The 26,234-nt window shown below is 37.4% G+C and overlaps 1 protein-coding gene across 2 annotated transcripts in view; it reads left to right on the forward strand.

Moving 5' to 3' along the window:
- The first annotated feature begins 5,222 nt into the window (after positions 1 to 5,222).
- mmrn2a (multimerin 2a) overlaps positions 5,223 to 26,234 on the forward strand; it is a 30,047-nt gene continuing 9,035 nt past the window's right edge. The window contains exons 1-6 of one of the 2 annotated variants that reach the window (XM_052150525.1): positions 5,223 to 5,637; positions 16,535 to 16,657; positions 17,018 to 17,124; positions 18,608 to 18,694; positions 20,950 to 21,111; positions 22,470 to 22,900. In XM_052150525.1, the coding sequence (XP_052006485.1) occupies positions 5,237 to 5,637; positions 16,535 to 16,657; positions 17,018 to 17,124; positions 18,608 to 18,694; positions 20,950 to 21,111; positions 22,470 to 22,900 (1,311 nt within the window). In that variant the 5' untranslated portion in view covers positions 5,223 to 5,236. Of the gene's footprint in view, positions 5,638 to 16,534; positions 16,658 to 17,017; positions 17,125 to 18,607; positions 18,695 to 20,949; positions 21,112 to 22,469; positions 22,907 to 26,234 lie in introns of both variants that reach the window. The other variant, XM_052150524.1, reaches the window with a different exon arrangement.

Below are 26,234 nucleotides of genomic sequence, written 5' to 3' on the forward strand. Positions count from 1 at the left end.
AGCTTGGGCTGCAGCTTTGGTAGCCGGAGGGCGAGGTCCGTAGCACTCCGTATGTCTGCAACCGCCTCTGGATGCCTACTTTCTCATCCCACTCCGCAGAAGGTCCGCTTGGAGGATCTGTAGGACGGCCATAGAGTGCAGAGCAGATGCAGCTTGGCCGGCGGCGGAATAGGCGCGGCCAACACAGGCGGAAGTTGTTCTGCAGGCCTTAGACGGGAGCACTGGTTTAGACCGCCATCTCGCGAGGGCGGGCAAAGGTGTGCTGCTACCGCATCCTCGACCGGAGAGATGGAAGCGTAGTCCTTCTCAGTGGCGCCGTCCACGAAGCAAGAGAGGTGGAGACGTGGGATCGGACCCTGGCGAGAAAGGCGCGTTCCATGATTTGGAATGCTCAGCGTGGAGTTCCGGCAGGAAGGGAGCGGCCCGGTAGCGGATGCTGCTGGCGGCGGCTCTGTAGAAAGCAGCCGTCAAGTCTGTTGGGTGCCTGCTCAAGGGCGGTGACCACTCGAGCCCGAGGCGGTCGACGGCCTGTGTGAGGAGGCGTGTTAGTTCCCGCTCGACTCGGCGCGGGTCCTGCTGGATTCCTGGGCCGAAGAGGAGGCGTGTGAGCCTGACCACTCCTCGCTGTCCGAAGCCATGATGGAACAGCCCTTATCCTCCGCTTCTTCGTCCGAGATGCAGCAGAGCAGCCGCTCGGCGACAACTGCGCGTTTAGGTCAAATACATCCTATTTTCTCTATGTAAACAAAAAAATCTAGGGGATAAAGGGATGTAACAAGTAAATGTTTGAGCGATGCAGACGGACGGCGCGCACGTGCACACTTCAGAAGGGGGAAAGGCCAAAAAAACAAACATAAAAACAGGAGAAAACAGTGGAAGTGTAACAAAAATTGATCCCACCTTCCTACTGCATCCATAATACACTTTAACATATAACGAATAAACTTAGAGTAAGCTTCACCAACTACAAGAACTAAAGAGCTCAGGCAATGAAACACCAAGGCTACAACTTAGGCATAACACAGTATATCACCAAGCACTGGGAAGGGAGAAAGACACCACTCCTCTACTTCCAGCTCTTTTAAGCAGGAAGCCTCCTGATGACAATGAGGTTCAGCTGGTGAAAATCAGCAACCTGATAAGCAGAGTTGAAGGAGCAACAGAGGGATTAGAAAACAAAACATGCACAGAGGCATCACGAAGCAACTAAAAATAAACACATCGACATGCAACAACATGTGAAATGAATTTGACAGTACTAATAATAAATAAATAATAAATACATCCCCAGGGATGTAGCAGCCATGAACACAAGTGGATCAATACAAACAGTGAAGCGCCCGAGTGCTGCTGTTCTGAAACAACAGCACTCTTGGAACACCTCTCATCCAATCAGATACGAGGACCGGAACTAACTGTTGTATAATTTGCATTAACAACCTGCTTACTGTACATTATCCCTTAATTAAACCCATTTAGGGTAATATAAGACCCCTACATTGTACTGCATCAGGGTGACAGAAATTGAAAAGATATTGACCCGCTGACTGTACATTATCCCTTACATATAAAAATATTGTTACACAGGCTTCACTTAAATTGTGAGGCATGCATGAGGCAGTGGTATTATGCAGTAAATAAAAAGAACTGGCTATTTATAACACTTCCTCTAAGAAACAAACCATAACTGTAGTACAGTACAATGTGTGAAATACTAATGGCATGCAGGGAATTTGGCCTTTAAATCTGAAGCAATCAGAACAGAAACAAGAAGGTCAAAAACACAGGATTATTTTGGTGTTTATATGGCATATTCTGCAAAGCATATCAACAATTGCTGTTTTGCATAAAGATTGTCGTAGAGGTAGGCTACAACTGATCTCCCAAACTCACTTCTACTCTCTCCAGCAGCAGGAAGAGCCAGAAATGTGTTTGAGTTCTGCTGGTTCGGAGGCTCAAAGTTTCAGAACTGGTGTGAGCTGGAACAAAAGAAGCTTGTTACAATGACTCTCTGATTTTGGAAATGTGCTCATGACATTTAACTTTTTTTCTCACCGGTATAGTGAGATGACCAAAACCTGAAAAATGCAGGAAGGAAGGAAGCCATCATGGCACGCCGAATCCAGTGTTTCCGTAACATCCTGTCAACTTTCTGAAGGCATAGATGTGTCCTTCGCTTCCTATAGTATGATATAACGCATTCCTGTGCAAGCAATTTTTGCGGTTGGTTAAATGAATAAAAATGGCAACTGATGGAGCAGTTGAAAGCAGTGTACTTGCATACTAAATCACTTATTGACTGGAGTGGGTACCAAGTAGGACTGGGTAAAAATATACATTTTACAATGCGTCGCGATCTTCATTTTAACAATCTGGATTCTTAAATCCCAATAACGATCTTTTACTCTATGCGGCAACCATCTGCAATGCAAGAAAACAATTCACATATGAGACAACATTTCGTGCTATGCGACAAATGTTTAGCTCTCACTCACAGGTGATTGAGTAGTATAGTGGTGAAGAAGTTTAGCACAGTGATCCTTCCCAACATGTTGAGAGTAAAAGTTTGGTTTGACTTCTGTGTGTTGTGTGTCCTAAGATGAGACCAGCAATCAATTTGTCATTGAATAATGTCTCTTTTAAAACCCTTTCTGTTGTTTACAGTCAGTTGTTGATCAAAAACAACACAAACATTTAATTCTAATCACACATAGCACTAATGCAGTTAAGACATCTATATGACGCTCACCGGAAAGCACTTTTCTTAAAGAGACAGTACCGTTTTAGCGCGTGTTCTACAAATCAATGTAAATACTTGTAAATAGCAGAAATTATGAATGTTAAAAATAAACACATAAAATATATTTATGCAGTTTAAGAAGAATTTTCAAAAAGCTAAAATGTTGATAAAATTATGAAAAACTAATAGTAAAATATTTTTTATATTCATTTAAAATGTATATTTTTATAATAGTGCACAATGTTTTAGTTAATAGTGAAAAATTACAAATAGTATCAGATTTTAAATACCTTGGAATTATTTTAGACTCACATTTGACATTTGAAAAGCATATGAAAAAAATGGTTAGTGTAGTTACATTTAACATAAGAAATGATTCATTTATACAGAATCAACTTTCAATAGATGCTGCTAAAGTATTTTTACATTCGATGATTTTTTCTCATTTCTCTTACTGTACCACATCGTGATCACAAGCAGGAAAAAACACCCTTAGACCTTTACACAGTTTATACAAATGGGCACTAAAAATATCTGATAAAATACCAAAACATATCATCATTGTCATTTAATTACAAAGTATATATTTTTTTATTTTGATAACTTTATTAAATGTAATATTTGTTGTCTAATGTACAAAATTATTAATAAACTTGCTCCACCACCTTTGAAAGAATTTGTGTCATCGCTTGGAAAACACAAGACAAACTAGAGCCTCATTAAGAGGATATTGTGAAGTGCATGTTTTTGTTTGCTGTCTAATGACTACTGTTTTAACGATGCTTTTGTAATACATTTTTTCTGCCCATTGGCTACAGATGAAATTAAGATCTGTAGCTAATTCTGGGGTAGTCTTTGAATGTCCACTGTCCCTGTTAAATAAACTTCTACATAAATCAAGTAATGTACCTAGTTAGAAGGTCCCCTGTATAATTAAGAGCATTAAAAGGATAGATCATTTCTTTCATATGGAAGAGAAAAGAAGATTGTAACTGAAATATAACCATATGAAACGTAATAAAATCTGGAAATCTGTATCAATACCCAGCCCTAGAAACAAGGCAGCTGCATTCGGTTGTGGACACAGCCAATTACTCAACCTTCTCTTGACAAAGTAACTAGTTTGAGGATTTGAGGGCATACTATGATGAATATATCGGATCATTCTCAATCCATTGCAATATGAATGTTGAAATTATGGTAATTTTAATTTAACTAGAATATGTACTCCCATTTGGTAAACAAGCAGTATTCCAAAAGAGTAGCCTATTTTTGGATCTGTACATGTTTTCACTTTATGCTATGCTGCTGCCATCTACTGGTATTTCATCTATTGAGTAACACCTGCCTTGGCATCTATGACCTACACAACATAGTCTGCGTAAATTTAGATCTATCTAAATGGGATAATACCACTGACTTCAATTGTTTTTTATAATAAAGCTAATTATAATTTCTGTTGTCTAACCCTAAAAGAACACATTTTGCATTTTTAGAATGAAAAAATAAAAGAAAAACATTTATGTATAGATCGTTTTACCAAATAAGAATGTTCCAAAATGTACCCATAGGAAGCTTTTGTGAAATTTTACAGTAGCTCACTTAACTATAGTGTACCACACACACACACACACACACACGCACACGCACACACAAACACAAAACTTATCTGTATGATATAAATATCTTTCCTCAAAATCAGCTCTAGACAAACTTAGGTCTGATCGATGTTAAAAAAAAAACGTGTTTCCATCTACTTTAAGTATGGTAAGCATGAAATGTATACTGTTTCAACTACAACATAGTTTCATCTTTTGTCTGAACAGCAAACATCATAAATCCTAATTTTCTCATTTACTACTGCCAATGTAGAGCCCCCTAGAGTATGTGAGAGACAAAGAGAAAAAAGATCAAGGACAGAGAAAATGCAGAAGATTTCGCCTTACAGGCTGTCATCTTGAACAGAGTACTTTTCCTCAAAAAAAACATTGCTCTTTTATCTTGCACCAATATACTTTTTAAATGATCACATTCAGCTTTAATATCCCTTTCCTTAGCTACTTAGCCCAGAGTGAGACAGGAGTAGCAAGATGGAAAGAGGTGATAGGAGTGTAAAAGTCCTAGTGATCAGCCAAGAAAAATTGACTACTTCCTCACTGGCTGTGCAGACAAGTGTGTGTGTGTGTGTGTGTGTGTGTGTGTGTGTGTGTGTGTGTGTGTGTGTGTTCTAAGAGCATGCCCAGCTCCTTTGAGCTTGTAATCCTGAGAGCTGACCAGCCTTGTTGTTCACATCTCTGCAACCTTTCCATAGGGAGTAAGCTGGAGGTGGGTGTTGGCTTCATTTCCGAGGATTGTTGGAGGTCTTTGAAACCATCAAGAGGGAGGGGAGAGGGGGTACATGGGGAACGGAGGGGAACGGAGGGGAGTGGACTGACTGAGAGGAGATGGGAGGGAGCTAGAGGATCATTTGCGAGATGGGGGGTGGAGAGTTTCTATATGGAACAACAGAGCAACAGCTTTAAAACAACTTGTTATCCCGTCTCAGCCTTGTGCATTGTGGCAGTTTCTTTTGTGTTTACAGACATGGTGATGCTGAGGTTGGCAGTACTACTCCTGGGGCTGCTTCTTGCAGCACGCTGTGAAGTCAGAGCCAGGGACCCGGAGGTAGAGGATGAGGAAGAGTTGAAGGACATGTCGCACGATGGTGGATTGGGGCATGGAGTTCCCTTGGTAGGGTTTGGAGCACAGCAGAGCCCTGAAGTCTATGGAGCTCCTCATTATCCTATCGGTAATGGACACAAAGATCCCAGCCATGAACTTCCCTCTTCAGATGTGCCTGAGGAAGCAGGGGATCCATCATCTGAAACTGGGACCAAGGGCTCTTTACTACGCACTGGGTAAATGTTGCCATACCTCATCCTCTAATATAAAGTCAGTTAAGCTGGTAGTCCACCCAAAAATTAAATTTCTGCTGTCATTTATTTACTCTTGTATTGTTCCAAACCAGTATGAAAAGGCAGAATGTTAGAAACTGACAACACTACAAAAAATAATCTTTAAAATATCTTAAACATTCTTAAAACAAGATATATTTACTTGACAAGCAAACTGATATAACACATTTAGTCTTGTTTTTTCTTGTTCTAACTAAGTTTAGTAAGGTTTATGTTTAAAAAAAAGAAAAACTAAGCGTAATTCAAAGGGAAAACAAGCTTATTTTTCTTACCCCTTTGGAAGATGTTTTTTGTTTTAAGCATGAAGTTCACTTTAAATGTTATCCCACTTTGCGTTCAAGTAAATATATTTGTTTCAAGAATGTTTAGACATTTTTACTGGAAAACAGGACAAAAACATACTTTTGCAGTAGTTCACTTTCATTCAGTGTTTTCATACAATAAAAGTGAATTAGACTGAGGCTAACATTCTGCCTAACATCTCCTTTTGTATTCCTCGGAAGAAAGAAAGTCACATGGGGTTGGAACGACATGAGTGTGAGTACATGAGGACATAATTTTCATTTTTGGGTTCACTAAGTGAGTCTGGGATTCATTCATCATCCTTGCTTCATTTGATTCACATTATGCAAATATGATTTCATAATACAAAGTTATTTTCCTGAGGTTTCAGCCATGGGGAACTGTATGTTTAGGGTAGAAAACATAGAGGGCTGCCGCTCATGAGCTGCCTCATTAGATGCATGTCATAAAAAACTTAGTTTACATGTTTTGGAGCTCATTATTTGTGTTGGGGAGCCACCCAGGTTGAAGCAGACCAGAAGCTTGTGAAGCAATAGCTATAAAAACAAAGTCAAGCAGGGTTCCTCTCCATTAAATCAAACCCCTCTTGTCTGACCTCCTCAAGTTTCTTATCTCCTCCATCTATTTTGAAATCAATGTTTAGTTGATGCAGAAACTAAACATATGAAAAGTGTTTCAGCAAACATTTAGAAGTACCCATATTACTGAAGAAGTTGTGTACTCAAACACATCTCCTCTGACCCCACATCTCCTCAAAGTGTCAGGAGTGCCCATATGTTTTCTCTTAGCTCAAGATAATCCATAGTAATTCACTCTAATTACCTGGAACACATACTGTAGGAGATGAGTGTTTCCTGCACTTTTAGATCAGCTTCAGTTTAATCTTTGCATGAGAGCCGAGTGACTGGGTCACTCATTACCTCAACGCATACATTACACCCCAAATTGCTCAGCAGCATGCTTGAATCTTTGAAAACAACCTAGAGATAAACCCTGAACAGATAGGTTCTCTAAGTGTTATTATTTAAAACAGTTGTCATTGAGAATAAAGGAAGAACATCTGGTTGGGGCTTGATTAAGGGTACTAAACGGTAAGCATTAGGCACTCAATGTGAAAGAGTGAATATGTTTGAATGGGGAAAATCTGTGGTTAGGAATGCAACCGATCTTTGGCACTCTGCTGTATGGCAACTAGATGATACAATGCATTATTGCATGTGGACAGCACTCTTCAGAAACTTCTGACACCATTTTCTGAACCTCATGTTGTTCCAAACTTGTATGCCTTTCTTTCTTCCTTCTGTAGAACACAGTATGAGATGCTAGGAAGAATGTTAGCCTCAGTCACCATTCACTTTCATTGCATTTTTATTTTTTTGTTCCATATAATTAAAGTGAATGGTGTCTGAGGCTAACATTCTGTCAAACAGCTCCTTTTATGTTCCAAATGGTCATTTGGGTCAGGAAAATGATGATGGCAATTACAACATAATTACAAATTTTTGGGTGAACTATCCTATGAATTATGAATACATTACCTAATTTAAGCCTAGCTTAGCGTATGCAAAAATGGTAAATAAATTGTGGACTTAAAGGAATATTCTGTGTTCAATACAAGTTCAGCTCAATTGAACACATATGTGGCATAATGTAAATGTTGATTACCACTAAAATAAATTTCAACTCATTCCTCCTTTTCTTTAAAAAAGAAAAAATCGAAGTTACAATGAGGCACTTACAATGGAAGTGAATGGGGCCAATTCTTAGAGGGTTTAAACAGAAATGTGAAGCTTATAATTTTAAAAAAGCACTTTCATTAATTCTTCTGTTAAACCTGTAATGTTGTACAGTCATTTTAGGGTTTGTTGACATTACATCATCATGTAACGAAGTTGTAAAATTGGTTATAACTTTATACAGAAAGGGTTTGTGACTGATTTTATCACATTAAAAACATGTTTACACACATATCCTTTATGTCTTAAAAGTGAGAATTTTAACTTTAAAAATTGGCCCCCATTCACTTCCATTGTAAGTGCCTACTGGAACCTCGATTTTTGCTTCTCTTTTTCTTTCTTTTTTTTTCTTAAAAAAAAAAGTTGAAATACATTTTTGTGGTAATCAACATTATGCCACAAATGCTGTCGATTGAGCTTATCCTGTATTGAACCCAGAATATTCCTTTAAGGGGAGGTTTTAGTTTCAGAATGAGAGAAAAGATCCTTTTTTTAGTAATGTGATGTCTTAGAACACATGAGCAACTCTGAAAAACTAGAAAGAAATAAGCGGAGACAAAAAAAGAGTTTAATGTCCAGGTACAGAAAACTGGAGACTGCAAGCAAACTGAGCTGGAAAACCCATGAAGGGGGCATAATTGATCAGCGTAACAAAGATACATTTTTGTGCCATTCTGGAAAATCAATAAGAAGGTATTCAAATATTTTAAATAGAAATTTAATTTAAGGAACACGTCAAGCTGTCTTGTCTGAACAAAAACAGCTGTCAAACGTTTAAACAAATTCCAAATACTCATGAAATTAAATCTTGTTTTGCAAAAGCCAAATAGTCAAGACACATATCCTTTCTGTCATCCAACACCCCTGATTTCATCTGGATGTTCTGACCTGACATTGCGAGGGTGTACTTTTCTCCATACCTACTTATGTACATTGCTTTGTTTCAAATCCTATCTCATAGAGTCTGCTTTGTTTTTCAGTTAATCTGCTTTCATCCTGGCTCTGCCTCAGGAGGAGGCAGCTCTAGCATGCTGGCTTGAAAGGAGTTTTGCATTTTGCATACAACTTATTTTCTGGGTCTCAGCCAACCACAATAACTCAGAAAGCCTTTCCTTTTGTGCTCAATTCTTTATAAATGCATCACTACACTAGTTTATACAATATGCTTTATTTCTTGGACTAATCAAAAACATGAAATTGATGGGGGGAGTTATCTATTGCAGCTGTTGTATAGAAGTGAGAGGAGAAGCCTGAACAAGAACCAAAGAAAAACAAAATCCTTCATTGATATTCAGCCTTAATATGTCAGAAATTGGGATTAAGTTTCACTGATCATTTGTTTTTCAAAGCTATTTAATTTAATGCAGGGCTGTATAAAGTGGGGTCCAAAAGTGAAATACCTCTGTTATATTTTTCTAATGGACCTCTTTCACAGACTGTGATGACACATTTTCCAGCTTCCAGCATACATTGAATCTGGAAAACCTTTTTTATATTTTGAATACATCAATATTTTTTAGTAATTTAATGTAAATTTATAGCATTATTCTTTGTTACATAACCCTGGCATTAATTTAAAAAAAAGTTAAGACTGCTGTGATGGGTTTTCAAATATCATAGTTCTATAGTTTACTTTCACATTCCAAACTCAGAAATGTAAAAGAGTCATTTAATTAAAAGAAAGTATTGAGTTGCAAAACCTATGCCCCATTATAATGAACACTGTATGCCAACTTTTAAAATCCATCACTTATCTATGATAAACACTGGGGATGTGCACGAGTAGTCGAATATTTGAATATTAATTATGCAATAATTATTAGAATAGTAAAAATACTATGTGAATTTCGCAAAGTTTTGCTTTTCTGGCCATATATATACAGTGAGATGCATGTTAATTCCTGAACACACAAACTAAAACTGGCAGTTATAACAGAATGCACTGGGTGGCGCTGTTGAGTGTGGACACCAATTGATTAGCATTTGGTGAGCAAACCGTTCTATCAGTATGTTCAGATGGACACCAAAAAAGCAGGTTATTGTGAGAATGTGGCTTACTGTGAGAAAGCTGGGTTCCTGTTTAAATGTACTGGATAAGCGGTGTACATGTTACTCTCCTATATGTGCAGCTTATCAGAAAGCAGTGTCCAAATAGCAACTTAATCCCAGCGACGCTTCTGTAAACAACAAACATGGCATCCGAGAAAGACTTTGCTTCTGAGGTAAGGGACATTCCATCATTTAAACTGATGTTTACAGATGACTATAGTTTACTGAGCACGTGGATATGCTTGTTTATCTCAACAAACAAATGAGGTACAATATAAACATAACAAATATTTGTCAATTGTTTATGTTTGTCCTGTATGTTTACTGCGTCAGTCTACTTCATTAGCGGTTTCTTTTTATTTGCTTTGCATGAGCTTAAATGCTTTCATTCTATTCCTTTTTTTTTGTTTAAATATTTTTTTTAAAAACACAGGACATGATAAGCTTGTTTTTAATATAATTTGAAGCTTGTTTTTTTTAATGGTGACGCAAACTTTATGACTAAAACAATTATTTTACAACTTTCTCATTAATTACCTTTCTCAAGCAATTATGTTTTTTATGAGCTTAAATATTAGAATACCAAATTATTGATGAATGCCCATCCCTAATAAACACTACATGAATCTGATTCTAAAAAATAAAAGGTAGACATGATAACAGAAATGAAGATTAAAATGTTCTTTTCAATACACTGATCACCATTTTAAATCATAATGTATGAAACAATTACATTAAAATCAGATTATGTGTAGGGTCTAAATTTTCCTTAATGACAACCGAGCATTATTGTAGTGCATAAACACGTTCAAACAATGCAAGGAATGCAAAAAAAAAATGCTATATAAGCAGGATCACTTGGCATGTCATGTCCTGAACAATAGAGGATGTAGAGGAGGCATGAGAAAAGTTGTTTGGTACAGGGGCTATATCATGCTTAAAAAGGAATAATTCACCCAAACATTTTAATTCTCTCATCATTTACTCAACCTCATGCCATCCTGGATGTGTATGACTTTCTTTCTTCTGCAGAACACAAATTAAGGTTTTTAGAAGAATATCTCAGCTCTTTTGGTCCATAGAATGCAAGTGAATCAGTGCTAAAATTATTGAAGCTCCACAAATCACATATATCAGCATAAAAGTAGTCTAATCCATGTGCCTCCAGTGGTTTAATCCATGTCTTCAGAGGAGATATGATAGATGTGGTGGGAAACAGATCAATATTTAATTCCTTTTTTTACTATTAATTCTCCTCCCTGCTCAGTCAATCTCCACTTTATCTTTCAATTTCTTCTTGTGTTTTTGGTGATTCACTTTCTTCATGCATATTGCCATCTACTAGGCAGAGAGAAGAATTTATATCAACAAATGACTTAAATATTGATCTGTTTCTCACCCAAACCTGTCATACCAATTCTGAAGTCATAAATTAAACCACTGGAGTTGTATATATTATGTTTATGCTGCTTTTATGTGCTTTTTGGTGCTTCAAAGTTCTGGTCACCATTCACTTACACTGAATGGACCTACAGACCTGAGATTTTCTTCAAAAAATCTTTAATTTGTGCTCTGCAGCAAGAAAGTCATACAAATCTGGGATGGCATGAGAGTGAGTAAATGATGAGAGAATTTTCACATGGGGTCCAAATTGTCATCCTTTTGAGATTTAATGATACAATAACTAAACATTGATTTAGTTATTGTATCATTTAAGCCCAGAAATAGTTGTGTTCTCATTCTCATGCATGATGCACAATTTTCTGAAGTTTGTGAATGGTGGAATATCCTGCCTGAAGTGTTGCTCTACAAATGTTGATCTTTATAATGTCAAAGCATAATTATAAATAATTTTATCATCTCAGCTTCCCTGGTAATTTATTATACCAATTAACACACTCTCTACATCTGGGGTTGTAATTGTTTAAGAAATAAATTAATACAAATGCAAACGGGGCAACAACAACAAAAAAACCTTGGTGTCCCCTTCAAAAATTGCTCTTGAGAATTGTTATGTTTATTGTCCCCCCCAACATTTTGATGAAATTTTCGCCCCTGATTATTAGTGATCTAGAATTAAGCAGATTTTTAAATATTTTGCACTCATTTAAAGCCATAATGTTTATTGTTACTTACATTTTTCAACATAATAAAGCACTCTGTTTATTTCAAGGTTTAATTCAATTTGAATCTCAGATTTTGAATGTGGTCTAAAACCTTTGGACCAGATTGTACATGTTTTCCACATTATATTTTATGGCTTTCACTTAATTTCACGTAGATAGTAGAATTTACAGAGGATACTCTCTGGAAAATATCAGTGGAAACCAATGACACAAATGCATAGAGGTCATGTCAGTGTCCATCTGTGCAAATCCGTGGGTATCTTCATTGGGTGAGGATCCCAGGATGAGGGAATCTTGCATGAGGAAGAGAATGTCAAACACTTCCTTCCTATGAGGTGCCAAGACAGGAACAGGCCAATCTGCAGAGAAGCATTGTATTTACAGAGATGTCCATCCATAGAACTTGATGGCAGGAAGTGACATAAAGCAAGTCTTAAGTCTGCAGATTGGGGGAAGGTGGCTGGTGTACACCAGGGGTTATAGAAGATAACATATGCCAGAGAAGGAGGCAACGAGAAGGAATACGGCATCCTTTAATCCTATAATCCCAGTTTGCCCCAGAATGAAGCAAAATCAGGGCTTGTAAACTATAATGATTCACATGCTTTATCCATGTATTTATTCTGATGTGACTTGAGTTCTTTAATCCCTTTACCATCAGATCCTATTAATCAGCAGGCATATTACAGTCAGCTTAGTGAGCAAGGCAAACGTAATTTCAGGGGAACAGACACGTACATAATGCCTCAAATACTCCTTGCATTAACTCCAGGCAAAAAGAAAAATGCCTTGTATAGAGGTACAATTTCAGTCCATTTTCATTTTTGAATACTGAAATGTGTCAGAGTTGTTTTTTTGTTAACTTGTTTTTTCTATTTGGACAGAAGCATTCAGATAGATATAACTGTTTATGTAAGAAAAACAGTTTATGGTATCCAATTTTTCAGTGTCATCCTCTTGTGTTTAATTAGGAACCCTGGAAACTCTGTTCATACCTTCTTTATACAGCTCACTGCAGAACAAGTCATGCTTGTTAAGTTTCATAGTTTAAAGGTCTGAAATTAATCAAGTATTGCTAATCGTCCTTATATAGCTTTTAAGTGCTTACATCTCTCCTTGGCTCCAAGTCAAGGACCAGTCGTGTTGAAACAAGTACATCTATTTGTTTTTATTAATTTTTTTGGCTTATGACTGAAGTGCAGCTTTAGTCAGCCAAATGGATCTGCTGGAGATGTTCACTATATGTGTCATGAGTTTTGAGTCAAACCAATGTGTTACAGAAATCAAAAACTCAACCTGGCGTGCAGCCATTCGTTTAGTCATTAAATCTCTACTGAAAAGTACCGGGCCAGTTGACCTTATCTGGCCTACATTCGTGTCTGATTAATGTAGATATGAATACAGAGTTTCTCGTTCTCATGCTCATACAAAATGCTTTTAACCCTTGGCCAAAGACTGAACAATTACACCCAAAACAATTTAAGACTCGGCAGTAGACGTGAGAGTGATATTCGATTTGGCAGTGGTTGATAGCGAGAGGTTTTGACCTGTTTTACTTATGGATGATGAGTCATACATCAAGAGAGTTGGGCAAATAAAAACAGCCAATTGCAGGCTGATGTTCCTAATAACCCCTTTATCAAAACATCGGTCCACAAGGCCTTATCTGTCCACCCATTAACTTCAACAGACCTCTTGATCTCCTGTCATTGTAAACGTTTTAATTATAATCAGTAACAAAGACTAGGGTCAAGGGTTGATACTTGATCATCTCTAATGTTGTCAAATGAACTGCAGCCCACTATCATCATCATCAATACTGTCATGACCCCAGGAATATGACCTCACAGCTGGAGCCAATGAAATGTCATGCTATGTATCTGTCTCTCTTAGGCAGGGTATGTAACCAATCCCCCCACACCTGTGATGTGGTACCTCTTTTTACCTTTGTGGTGTTGGTGACTTTTCAATTTGTTTATCTCCTAATGGGGCAATGGGATATTTGCATGAAACAAGTTGGTGCTGGAACCAGCAGTTTTGGCTTGTCCAGGTCAAAAGGGGACATTGAGGGGGCTTGTTTACAACAGTGGTTCTCAACTGGTTTTTCTTCAGGATCCAGATTATACAGTGGCAATTGTGTGGCAACCCAACACCAAACTTGTAACCTGTATTTTATGTAGTCATTGTCATATTTTCTTTTACCTTGCATAGTTTTGTGGTTTTCAAGGAGGAGGGTGTGTCACGAAACCTTGCCAATGTTGGCACTGTGAATTCGGCGACAGTTCTACTGCTAAAATCTGTGTGTGTTGACTGAAAATTTGTGTTCCACAGTGGCCAAAGCAGGAAGTGTTTTTGAACATATGGGCACATGTGAGCTCCAGTTTCTGGGTGAAATGTCCACAGGGGGTGCCAGAAGTGAATTGTAAAGCGAATTGTTTTTAGTCCTAGATGATGTTATACATTGAAGAGGAATCCATTTTTAATTAATGTGCTATCAGTCGTGCCACAGGAACAGGTAAACACATTTGAATTAATGCAAAAATGTCTATTGGGAGATGGCACTTGTCAGTAGCTCAGCAGAACGGGGTCGATGTCAGGGTACTGGAACATTCGGTAGGAACATGTGCTTATGTTGGTAAGAATGTGCCTTATTTAACTTGCGCTCATTTAAGGATTTGGATATAGTTATTCATGCTTTCATCTCATCCAGACTCGACTATTTTAATGCATTGTACAGTACATTGGTCTTGGTCATTCATCTCTGTATTGCTTGCAGTTAGTCCAAAATGCAGCTGCTAGTTTGCTGACTGCTACAAGGAAGAGGGAAAGTATTTCACCTGTTCTAGCATCTCTTCACTGGATACCAGTCCAATGCAGGATTCATTTAAAAATGTTATTATTTGTTTTTAAAGCTATTAATGGTTTAGCCTCATCTTATCTCTCAGAACTCCTTAGTCATCAACAATCCTCCAGGACTCTCATATCCTCTGATAACCTTCTCCTGCATACACCATGCTCACGCTTGAAGTTAAAGTGGATTGTGTCGATTCTCCGTAGTCTATGGAATAACATACCTCTGGACATTAGATCTGCTCCTACACTTCACATTTTTAAATCACGTCTGAAGATGTATCTACTATTTCGAAAGTATATTGTATTGTTTATTGTATTTAATGTCAATCTTTTTTATTTCCCCTTAATTCATTGTTTTATGTGCCCATGTACAGCACTTTGGTATACACTTGTTTTATATGTGCTCTATAAATAAATTGACCTTGACTGTGTCCTTGCCAATATGGGCTACCAATTGTCTACCAAGTGACCGTTGAATTTGCAACAAAATACTGTGTCGATTTGCGGCCATTGACTTCAACAGCAAAAGATATGAAACAGCAAAAGAAACGTTTTCTCTGCCCTTTTTAAAGTTTATATAATTTGTTTATGATTAAATTATATGAGTTTATGAGTTTTTTATTATTTGCATATAGAATAGTTTTTACCACCTGTTTGAGAATAGACCTGGAACCCATTTTTGAGTCTTGAGTCACGTCCCACCAGTAAAAAACACTACATCTCACTACATTGTTGTAATGTAATTAGTTACTGTAATTTAATTACTTTTTTATTAAAAAGGTAGTGTTATGAATTACATCTTAAATTCTTGTAATCTGTTTACAGTTAAGTTAAGCTTATTTCTAATATATTATTAATGTAGAATACATGAATTATGGCCCCATAATGAGTCATTGTGAAGGAGAAATGTGAGTTGCTGAGTGTATGACTTGTGAGTAACAATGAACAAGAAAATGTGTTGAGTGAAAAGGTTTTTTGAAAGTAACTTTAAAGTAATTAGTAATGTGATTACTTTTTCAATTATAAGAAATAAGTTAAATTAACAGATTTTTTTTATAAATAATTAGTCATTTGTAATGGATTACTATTTTTAAGTTATTCAACACTGCTCATTACCATTCTGATTGAAGACCTAATGCCAGGGTTTCTGCCATGCTTTCAGCACCATTATCCTTGCATCATTGCAAGAGACCTATTTTTTGTTTCCTGGTTTAAAAGGATGAAACTATGTGCCAAAAAAGGTGTATAATGTGGACACAATGTGCTGACACAATTGCAAAAATGTGCCATATAATTATAAAAAACAGCACATAAACACTGGTAAGAAATGCACAGACCTTTTTACATTTCAATTAACCCTGTGCTCCTGTCTTTTAAAACTTGGGAATAGGGACACTGTTAACCCTGGGTTGGTTATTATGGTCACTTTTAATCCCAGTAAATGGCTTATATTCCAAGAACTTTGAGGAAAACATCTAGCCATTGATTAATCAAACTAATTGAGAAAAGCATGGATACATTCCAAAAAATACATTAGAGGGCTTAATGTGTCATAAATATGTTGATATTTTCCTCTGGACAATGAAATATCTTTAGCCTTAACCCTGAGAACTAAGAGAAAAGGTCTAGCTAAACACAAGCACACTGTATTACTGCTAAGTGTATTAGTACAATGAACCTCTAGCCTTGACCTAAATGGATGCTTCCTGATTCTTAACTGTACAGTAAACACATTAGGTTGTGTGGCTGACATACTTTCACTGTCTCTTCCAGGAATTGGTGTGCGTTTGTTCACAAGCGTGCTGTTTCTGTGGCAGTATCCTGTGGAACTGAAAAATACACTATCAAGTCCCAGAGTCCATGTCCTAATGGTACTCCAGACTGCCAGCTGGTGATGTAAGTGAAATAAATATATCACACCTTAAAGATGAAGGATGTCATTTTTGCTCCACTAATGTCACCAAATGATTTTACAAAAATAATTACTCTTTATTTAAAAAAAAGATTTCCAGAACATTCTCCCACATCTGCCATTGGCCGAACAAGCAGATAGTCCTGCCCCAAATTCACACCATTTGTTCATCCAATATTGCTCTATCGGTCTGGTTGAGATGCCCAATCAAACACCAATGTTTTCAGGGGAATCAACATACAAATGTCTGACTTAGTTATGGCTGAATAGTATTTTAACAGTTGTTGACTTTTTAAAAACATGTATAGTATGTGAAATATTTCTCTCTATGTATTTGTATGCAGGTACAAGCTATCCACTCGCCCAGTGTACAGAGAAAAGCAGAAAATATTTACTGCACTTCTATGGCGATGCTGCCCTGGGCACAGTGGGAAGAACTGTGAGGAGATAGGTAATGATGAGCTTATACAATAATCTTATAGAACAGAGTTTAAAGTGAAACTGGAAGCAAGAACAAAAGGTGCATTCCTTTGGTCAGTTGCTGTTTCATAAGTCAGTAAAGTGGTTTGTTTCTGCAAGGGGATCACAGTTTCTTGAAGTTTTTTTACACTTTGATTTGACATTGACTTCTGTTTCTATACTAGTAGCATCAATAACCTTGTGAGATCCCACATACACATGCGTGGACATTGTATTTTGGCTTCGCTATATGCAACGCATAATTAAATTAAATTTAAACCAACAGAACTCAGTTCAGGAGACTCTGAGCTGTCAGTAAAGTGTTAAACATTCAATGGACGGAGTCATGTGTCGAAACAACATGGCGCTGATCACAGTGGAGTTTGTCTTTGGGAGAAACACCAATAAAACTACATCTTAATTAAGTTTTTATCTTAAAACCAGTTTAAGTGAAAAGAGTCTCAAGTTTAATCTTGTTTAATTTGTGGGATTTATTGTAAAGCACAACAATGCTAATCACAATGTACAATTATGTGTACAATAGCACAAGGTTTTCATTTGAAATACAATATTTTCTGTGCATTATCACATTTAGATTTCTTTGTTTTGTTTTTTGCTTTCAGAGGCTTTATATGGAGTTAGGATGAAAATAAGGTGCATTTCAAACTGTTTTGAGACCAGTGCAGACAGACAGCCCACTGGAGGTTAAGTCATTAACTAAATAGGGAGCAAGGGTGCATCCTGTGTCTTTTCATCTTCCAATCAAAAGTTCAGTTTCAGGCTACTGATGATGTTTGAACCACTCAACATGGTTGGCAGTCATGGGACAATGGTAATCAGTACTTAAATTCAGAATTTATTTATGTATCATTTTATTTTAACATGATTGGCAGTGATTGGATGCTGGCCATTACTTTTATCAGAATAAATTATACTAATTTCTGATTGGTAAAATGCTTCAGCATTTTTGATTGACAGTGTAAGGAGAGAACATTTAGATTTTGTTGCCAAAATAGAAAAAAAAACTTTGTAACATAGAAGTCAAATCAAGTCAAATAATTTTTATTTGAATAGTTTTTTATTTGCGCTTTTCCCAATATACATTGTTCCAAAGCAACTTTACAGAAAATCAGCTGTGATGTCTGTAACGTCTCAAAAACATGAATAATCAACACTCATGGAAACATAATAAACAAATTGATTTAAAAAATATTACTTTTATGCTTTGGTCACAAATTTGTCCCGTTGTCCACATATGTTGACATAAATTTTTATGAAAACCATTTGCCCTAGAATTAACTTTTTATTAGGTGCTAGTTATATTTCAAAAATGGAAATGGAAAATGCACATAGCAGTCATGCTCGGGTGTAAGATGGCTTTAAACTCCCAGAGCCACTTTCCTTAGGGAATGTGCCATGTTTTTGACAACATAAGCCAATCAACATCATATTCTCTCTCTCTATTCACTCTGCAGTCCCAGACGGTCATATCGCTGACTCTGAAGACTCACATGCCATGACAGGCATACCACATCCAGGAGAGCATGACACCACTATTAGAGGTATGTATTACAAAAAATAAAAAGAGACTCTATGTATTAATTGGTAATTTTTGCAATCTGTTATTGAATAATCGCTATTATAAAATGAATAGTTCTGGTTCACGGTTAGTTCTGCTGACTGGTCGATATGGCATTCAAGATGTGCTTGCATTTCTGAGATAGTAACAGCTATGATGTGGAATAAATGTTGACCTAGCAACTGTGTCCAACTATTAACTTTAGTACTAGGTGTATAAAGTAGTTGTTCTATTCCTTACTCAGAGGCACATACAGCACCAGGAATATGGATTGAACTTGTATCTTTTCATGTGGTGGCCCACTTATCCTAAGTCTTGGCCGTTTGCTTACCAGTGACAAGCTGACATCCCATGGCACTTTTATTCAGTTATACTAGCCTGGACCACTGCAATCCCTGCTTGAGACAAACTAAGGAAATGACAAAGTGTGTTTGTGCATATAATGACTGGCTATGGGAATGCAATTGCCCCACATGGGAGGACGGAAAAAGGAGTATGAGCTTTGTAAAGACATGGGGCGAGTCCACGCTGGGTGTGAACTTGTGTGACCAAGCTTCAGTCCAAGCATGGACAAAACAAAAATGGTCTTGGGTAAACACACACATGCACTGGAGCACACTAGAAAAATAGCACGTCCAGAGGAGGCAATAAAATCCACAGTGCTAAAAATAATCTTTTGAGCTGGTTCTTGGGACACAAACAAAGGCTATGGAGACAAACCTAAAAATTCCCATGCTGCTAATTATTTCACTCTGATACTCACCACACCTCAACAACCTTCCTGAGATTCAAATGGACAGGTCAAAGAAACATTCATGAAGTAAACAACGAGAACTATCTGATGGCAGAACTACCACCAATTGATACATTGGCGAAATATTATGCTATCATACTAATCTAACAAATGTTTGTATTGGATTGTCTATTTACCTATAAGTGCAAATAGCCCATCTTGTTTTATATCTATATATTGCAGAACTAGTAAGAGTAGTATGCTAATTCGAACAGTAAAAGTCTAGCAGAAGTTAGCGGAAATGACTGAAATTGCTTACAAAAAAATCTATTCTCTGATGCATCATGATTCTTTCTCCAAGCATTCTGAATCGATTCTCTGAATCAATTTAGAATAAACTCATGAGTTCAATTTAAACTGTGGCAGCGCAGTGGTGCTTATGCTTGTACCAGAAACATAGTGAGATCCTAGAAACAAATGGTCAGACGCTCATATACTAAAGCCTAGAGCATACTACAGAACTGATCGCAGATTGGATGTATCAACCACACGAACAGCGTTCCTGACTGAAACTACGATCACAAAATTAATTTGCAAAATCAAGCACATAGCAACAGAAGAGATTATTTGTGATAACATGTCAACAAACAACATGAAAGACAAGATTGTGCCCATTATTGCACTGATTTGCACAGAAAGGGGAAAACAGCTGAAAATAATTATGAGACAGTGGCTCGGAAGATGTGGGTGATGTTTTATTTTTTAATTAAATTGTGTCTTCAAAAATGCCTTTATGTACTTTTGCGCTCTCTATTTCTTTGGCTGTTGCTCATTGGTGGTGTCATGCCGATTTTTCACTCCCTAGTATGGTTAAGTATAAGTGTAGGGGTGGCCCTAAGGGATAGGGGCCAGTGACTCCCTACTATGGTTAGGGTTAGAGGTGGGGTGGGGTTGGGGTGGGCTTTAGGGATATGGTCTAATCAGGAAGCAGGGAGTACAAATATGGCGGGGAGTCAAATTTGGCCACAACACCAGCAACTCCTCTATTTGTGTCACTTTACTATCCCCTGTGGTGTGGAAAGGAGAAGATGACATCTGTACTGACACAGAAGCAAATATATCATGTAGCCATCCTGGACCAATAACCGATAGTTGTGGTTATAATTATAGGCTAAGGGTCGTTTAATTCTAAATTAATAATTGAATACTATTTAATATTGCTAAAAAAAAATGTGGAGGACAAGATACATCGTGATGCATCGAGAATCATTTTGTAATTGAATCCTTACCCTTTGAATCGTAATCTAAACGAATCCCGAGGCCAATGAAGATTCACAAATCTAGAAAGTCTTGTCATGTATATTCCTTAATAAGTTATCAAAGATGACCAGTTCTTCCATAGTTCTCACTTTGATCTTTGTCTAAGATTTGGAATATTCTGGGATGTATTTTGAGAGGCAATCTTAATTCTGTCTTTAAAGCAGTGTCATTTGTTCTTTCTCTAGGATATGACATACTGACTCGGCAGCTAGAGAATCAGAACAGAGAGCAAAATGACTTCCAAATTGTAGAGAATCAAACTGCAATGGAGCCCAGCGATGACTATGAGCAGCACAGCCTTCATGCTGGCCATGACCACCATCACAATCAAGACTTTGACAGTAGGGGTAAGTTTAAAACAGAATCTACAGTGACTTTTGTTTTTGTGTGCAATATACCTTGCAGACTCGTAAAAACTGATACAGCAATTAGAATAATTTTTGCATTGACTACCTGATCTTACAAATGAGTGCCTGTTTCTTACACAATGTAATTTTATTGATGAGTGCTGGCAATGCACTTATTGTATGAGCTTATTGGCTTGTTTGTAAGGCTACCTTGGCACAAATATAGATAAACAGTGATAAACTGATTGGAAAATGCCTTTTCCTTGTTTCTGTAATATCCTTGTAGAAAATGTTTCTGTAATATTCTCTAAAACATTCAGATTTTCCTACTTTTGTATATACAAACAGTAATGAAAACAAATCCTCTCACATATTATGAATCTGTCTTCCACCCAGAAACTTGCTTACCAGAGGCACTTCCGTTGGTGGTAATATGCATTGTCAGAGATATTATGGGGGTATTATTCTGCCGGTCTCATTCAGAGCCAGTCTCACACACATCCTTCTAGCCAGAGGATGCCAGATTTAGACAGCTGTAAATAATGTGGCAGAGTGGGAGAAAACCTTCATTCCTCTGCAGTGACAACTCCTGCTCACTGTCCCATTACAATTTCCTACTCAGGATATCCTCTCTTTCTCTGGGGAAAAAAGTCCCTCTATACAGTGTATGATCATGTACATGATGTAATGCTTGTTCTCTACAGCCTTTGAGTCTTCTAAAAAACTAAGCAAAAACCTACCATAAAGAACCTTGAAGGTTTGAAGGTTTTGTCTAGAAATAGGAATGTTAATTTTAACATTTCAAGTGTTATGCTTATAATATAATTTGTATTTTAAAAAAATTACATTCAAAAGCTAAATATAGGTATTTTTATAATCAGAATGAGCTTTATCAGAAAGTGGACCACACACACTTGTAGAGGATGTGAAAGACCCTAGGCTGTTGACGGGTCAGATAGAAGGTCAACGGTCAGATGAATGGCCTGACTTGAACTGGAAATGGTGATATACATCTTTCCATCATGATATTGCTGTTTCCTCATGAGCAGCACAGAAAGTAAAACAGGAAAACATCACCATGCAGAGATATTTGATCAAAGAATGATAGTAAAATCAAATGACTATTTTTGGCACTGTAATATTTATCCCAACAAAAAACATTGTTATTGTCAGAATTAAGACTAATAAGGAACAAAACATAAGCACCAGTTTATCAGTGTAATCCTCTCAAAGGCAAATGCAGTGGTTTGGGATTTCTCACATTTTAGCAATTTAAAGAAAGGTATATACTTACTGGTGAAAGTTCTTTGTTCACTTCTCTAGCATGCATAATTTCTTAATGTCCATCTTTGTTGCAGATCCCTATGCTGTAAATGAAGGCATCCTTCATCCTGAGACATCTTACATTAACCATGGGCTCCTGCCAATCTTGAAAGAGGCTGTGATGTCTCAGCTGCAACCTGTGCTGGAGAATTTCAATCTAACCCTGGAACACCTCTTTCAGGAGGTGCAGGATTTGCAGCGGGACATGGCTCAACTCCAACATAATCAAAGGCAGGGGAGAGTCAGTGAACCTCTGGACGGTGGTGGTGAGGAGCATAGTCATCAAGAGGCTGTTGAGGAAGAGTTAAGGGAGAGCTTACAGAAGCTGGAGGAGGTGAAAGCTCAGTTTCACAACCACCGCATTGAGATAGAAGGGAGGCTCCATGCACAGCACAGAATGCTGCTCCACAACCTGACGAATTTCAAGACTGATATGGACCACAAAATCAAACATAACCAAAAGATGGTACAGGTCTGAATTTTTTACATCCTCAACCATCCTCAAACAGATTATTTTTATGAATGCAGATTTATTTTTTTTAAGTAAATTAGATCAAATTAATGTAGGTTGTAAGAAAAATAGAACACACCAGGTGGTCGATCTTCATGTCGATCTTTATATGAAGATGCTGAAGTCTTTATTACAGTGTAGCAGTGGCAAAGTACATGAGTCACACTGAACAACGAACAATGTAAACTCAAACCTTTTAACCAGTTTGTAAAAAACTGCCCACAATGTAAATTAAGTTGTGCTCTTCATGCAAATTAAGTATCCTGAAAGATGTGGTATGTTAATTAAGCTCAGGCACCCCATTGTCTGTGCTGGTTCTCCATGGCCCATTCTTGCCCCATTCTACAATTGATGATGACCATGTGGTCAGGGTGGGATCCCTCAGTGGTATAACAACACCAAGTTGTTAACATATCTTTGTTTTCATAAAAATAATCCATTTAGATGATGTGGACATTCTAAGATATCAATTGGAACTCAAATTTTAGGACAAAATACTGTGATTTCTTACATTTGTCCCCCCTTTGATGATTATCGGTCTAAATAAGCATCATAACCACTTCCTTTACCCATTATCACACCTACCGAGTTGGGCAGGTGTCAAGGGCGGTGATGTCCTGCCTTAGGTTGCCCTCTGCTGGCCAAAAGAAAGTCTTACCCATCATTGGGTCATCACCTGGTTCCACCACTCTATCACCTAGGCAATATATTTCTTATGGTCCCTCTCAACATGAAGACTAAAACATGAAGACAGTTCAAACATTTAGAGCAAAAACATAATTACATTTACAATATAATATGATTTTATTGTGTGTGTGTGTGTGTGTGTGTGTGTGTGTGTGTGTGTGTGTGTGTGTGGTCTTTTCTGGTGTCATGTGCAATGAGTCTATGTTCATTGTTAATTGAATGCAATGAGTGTCACTCATTAACAATATAATGTCACGTGCTGCATGCTGTCATGTGCAGTGTCTTTTCTGCATTGTCTTGTGCATGGGCACATCCTTTGTCCACCAGTGTGCCATTTAGGTGTGTAGGGATCATGTGTTAAAAGTGTCTGAAAGTGGTTTGATCTTGCAGATTTTCTTTTCTATTGTCCAAACTTTTCTCTTTGGAAGACTTGAACCCTGTTTCAAGGTTCTGTCTAGTCAGTCCAGGCTCATTTGGTGGGTATTCTGTATATTTCTTTTGCCTGGAGTTCTGTAATCCATGGTTGGCCTCTGGATCTTTGTTTTCCTGAAATTTCTAATTTGATGTGGGTCTCTGGATCTTTCAGCTTTGGGAAACCCTTCTGGATTTCTGGTCATGGCTTTTCCATTTTTCTTTTGATAGTCCCCTGGCTCCACTGGTTCTACCAGCTCTCTTGTCTTTTCCATGATTGGAACATCTTTCTCCAGGAGGTTGCACATTTCAGACAAACAGCTCAATGCTCATCTGAAATGAGAAATAAATAAAGAGGTAGCCCCCTTTCCCCCACAAGAATCTTCACACATTCAAAACATTAATCACATTAAGTTTCATCATAGATCAGTATTTATCATGCATCAATGTAATAAATATGAATCTAAAATTGAAGTCATAAAACATTCCCCACAGATTATAATCCTTATTAGCAATTATAAACAGTCACCCCCTATGATAGTAAAAATATTTATTAATATGTGGCTACTATCATAAAATTATTTATCCAATTACAGTTAACACCTGATCATGATGTTCATGCAGTGATGTGTTTGGCTTGGCGTCTTCCTTCTTTTCCTTCAACAATGACAATTGTTGCTCTAAGCTTCTCACTTTCTGTAGTAAATCCTTGTAGCCCAACTTTCTTTTATGTATTGCCTTATACATGCAAAATAAACTATTTCCTAATTGGACCTTCTGTTCTCCAAACGTTTTCTTGCTGTGTCCCTTCTTTCCACATGCATGACAGACAATGCCTTTAAGAGGTCTCACATTGTCTGGACAATGCCTTTCAATGTGCCCAGCATTTCCACATGCATAGCAAGCGACAACACCCTCTGAATCAACTCTTGAGAACTTTTTTGGCCTGTGATGGAATCCATCTGATAGTCTAGAAAAATGTTCAGCTTTGATTTCAGTATCTGCATTGAAGTACTGAGTCATTTTGGAAATGATTTGCTATGGTCTATTTACATCTACATGCAGAGCAAAGGCTTCCTGCATGTGCTATCAGTGCAGACTTAAACATGAGGTTTGCTTAGTCACATTTGGCACTCCACTGTAAGAGCTAAACATTTCCCACAACCTGGAAGCAAAAGCCACAGGATGTTCCCCAAGTTCCATTGCCACTTCAGTTATCTTTTATAAGCTAACAAGTCAGGTCCAACAAATCCAAGTAGAGCTTCTCTCCTTGCACCTCTTTCTGCTCATTTGCTACGGACACTCTGAGAGATTGCTCTCGTGAATGAGTGAGGAAGGCAAGTCATAAGAATTATACATGCATCTGCATCTGGCAATTTGTAAAGGTCCACTGCATTCTCCAGATGTGATTTCATATTCTCTCATTTCCAGTTCTGGTGTCACTAACTCTCTCATTGTCAGTTCCAGCCCTTCTTGTTTTTACTAGTGCTATTGGGAACCTCACAGAATCCTCTGATGACTCAATTTCTTTTGAAGTAAAGACCTAAAAGACTCACTCTCTCAGAATGTGCTATTTCTTATCTAAGTTTCACAATTTGTCCCTTCAGAATAATCACATCAGCTTGGTAGTTTCTCACAAAAATAACTCATTGATTTGAGTATGAAGCAATTTGTTTTCTGCCTTCATTTCCTCCAAATAGTTTTTAGTAACTTTGTATGATTACAAAAGAGCTTGAAGTGCATTAGCCATCTTTCCTTCTTTACTTTTAGGCATCTTGGGATAATTCGTGAACTGGGATATAGCCCACTCAAAGGGCTCATCCACTACATTTTCTATCCCATCAAACAATCCCTGTGAGCCGTGCTCAGCAATGTATTACACAATCAGCTCTTCCATTCTTAAAATCTTAGTGAATTTCTGTACTAATTCAGTAGGCTATTCACAATTATTCTTTCACTGACAATACATTGTCTAATTACGTTGTCACAGTACATTGGGCTTTTGAACTTGTAAATGTATCACTGCTTCAGACACAGCCACACTCCGTTGGGCATCAAAGTTCAACTTTACTAACACTCATTCTTTATGGTCAAACAGTTTATAATATAACACTGCCACACAACGCTGAGCAAAACCACACTACATCAGATTATCTATATATTTTTAAACAGTCTTCCAGCCACAGTACAG

This window comes from Xyrauchen texanus, chromosome 20 (assembly GCF_025860055.1).
Source record: "Xyrauchen texanus isolate HMW12.3.18 chromosome 20, RBS_HiC_50CHRs, whole genome shotgun sequence".
Classification (NCBI taxonomy): domain Eukaryota; kingdom Metazoa; phylum Chordata; class Actinopteri; order Cypriniformes; family Catostomidae; genus Xyrauchen; species Xyrauchen texanus.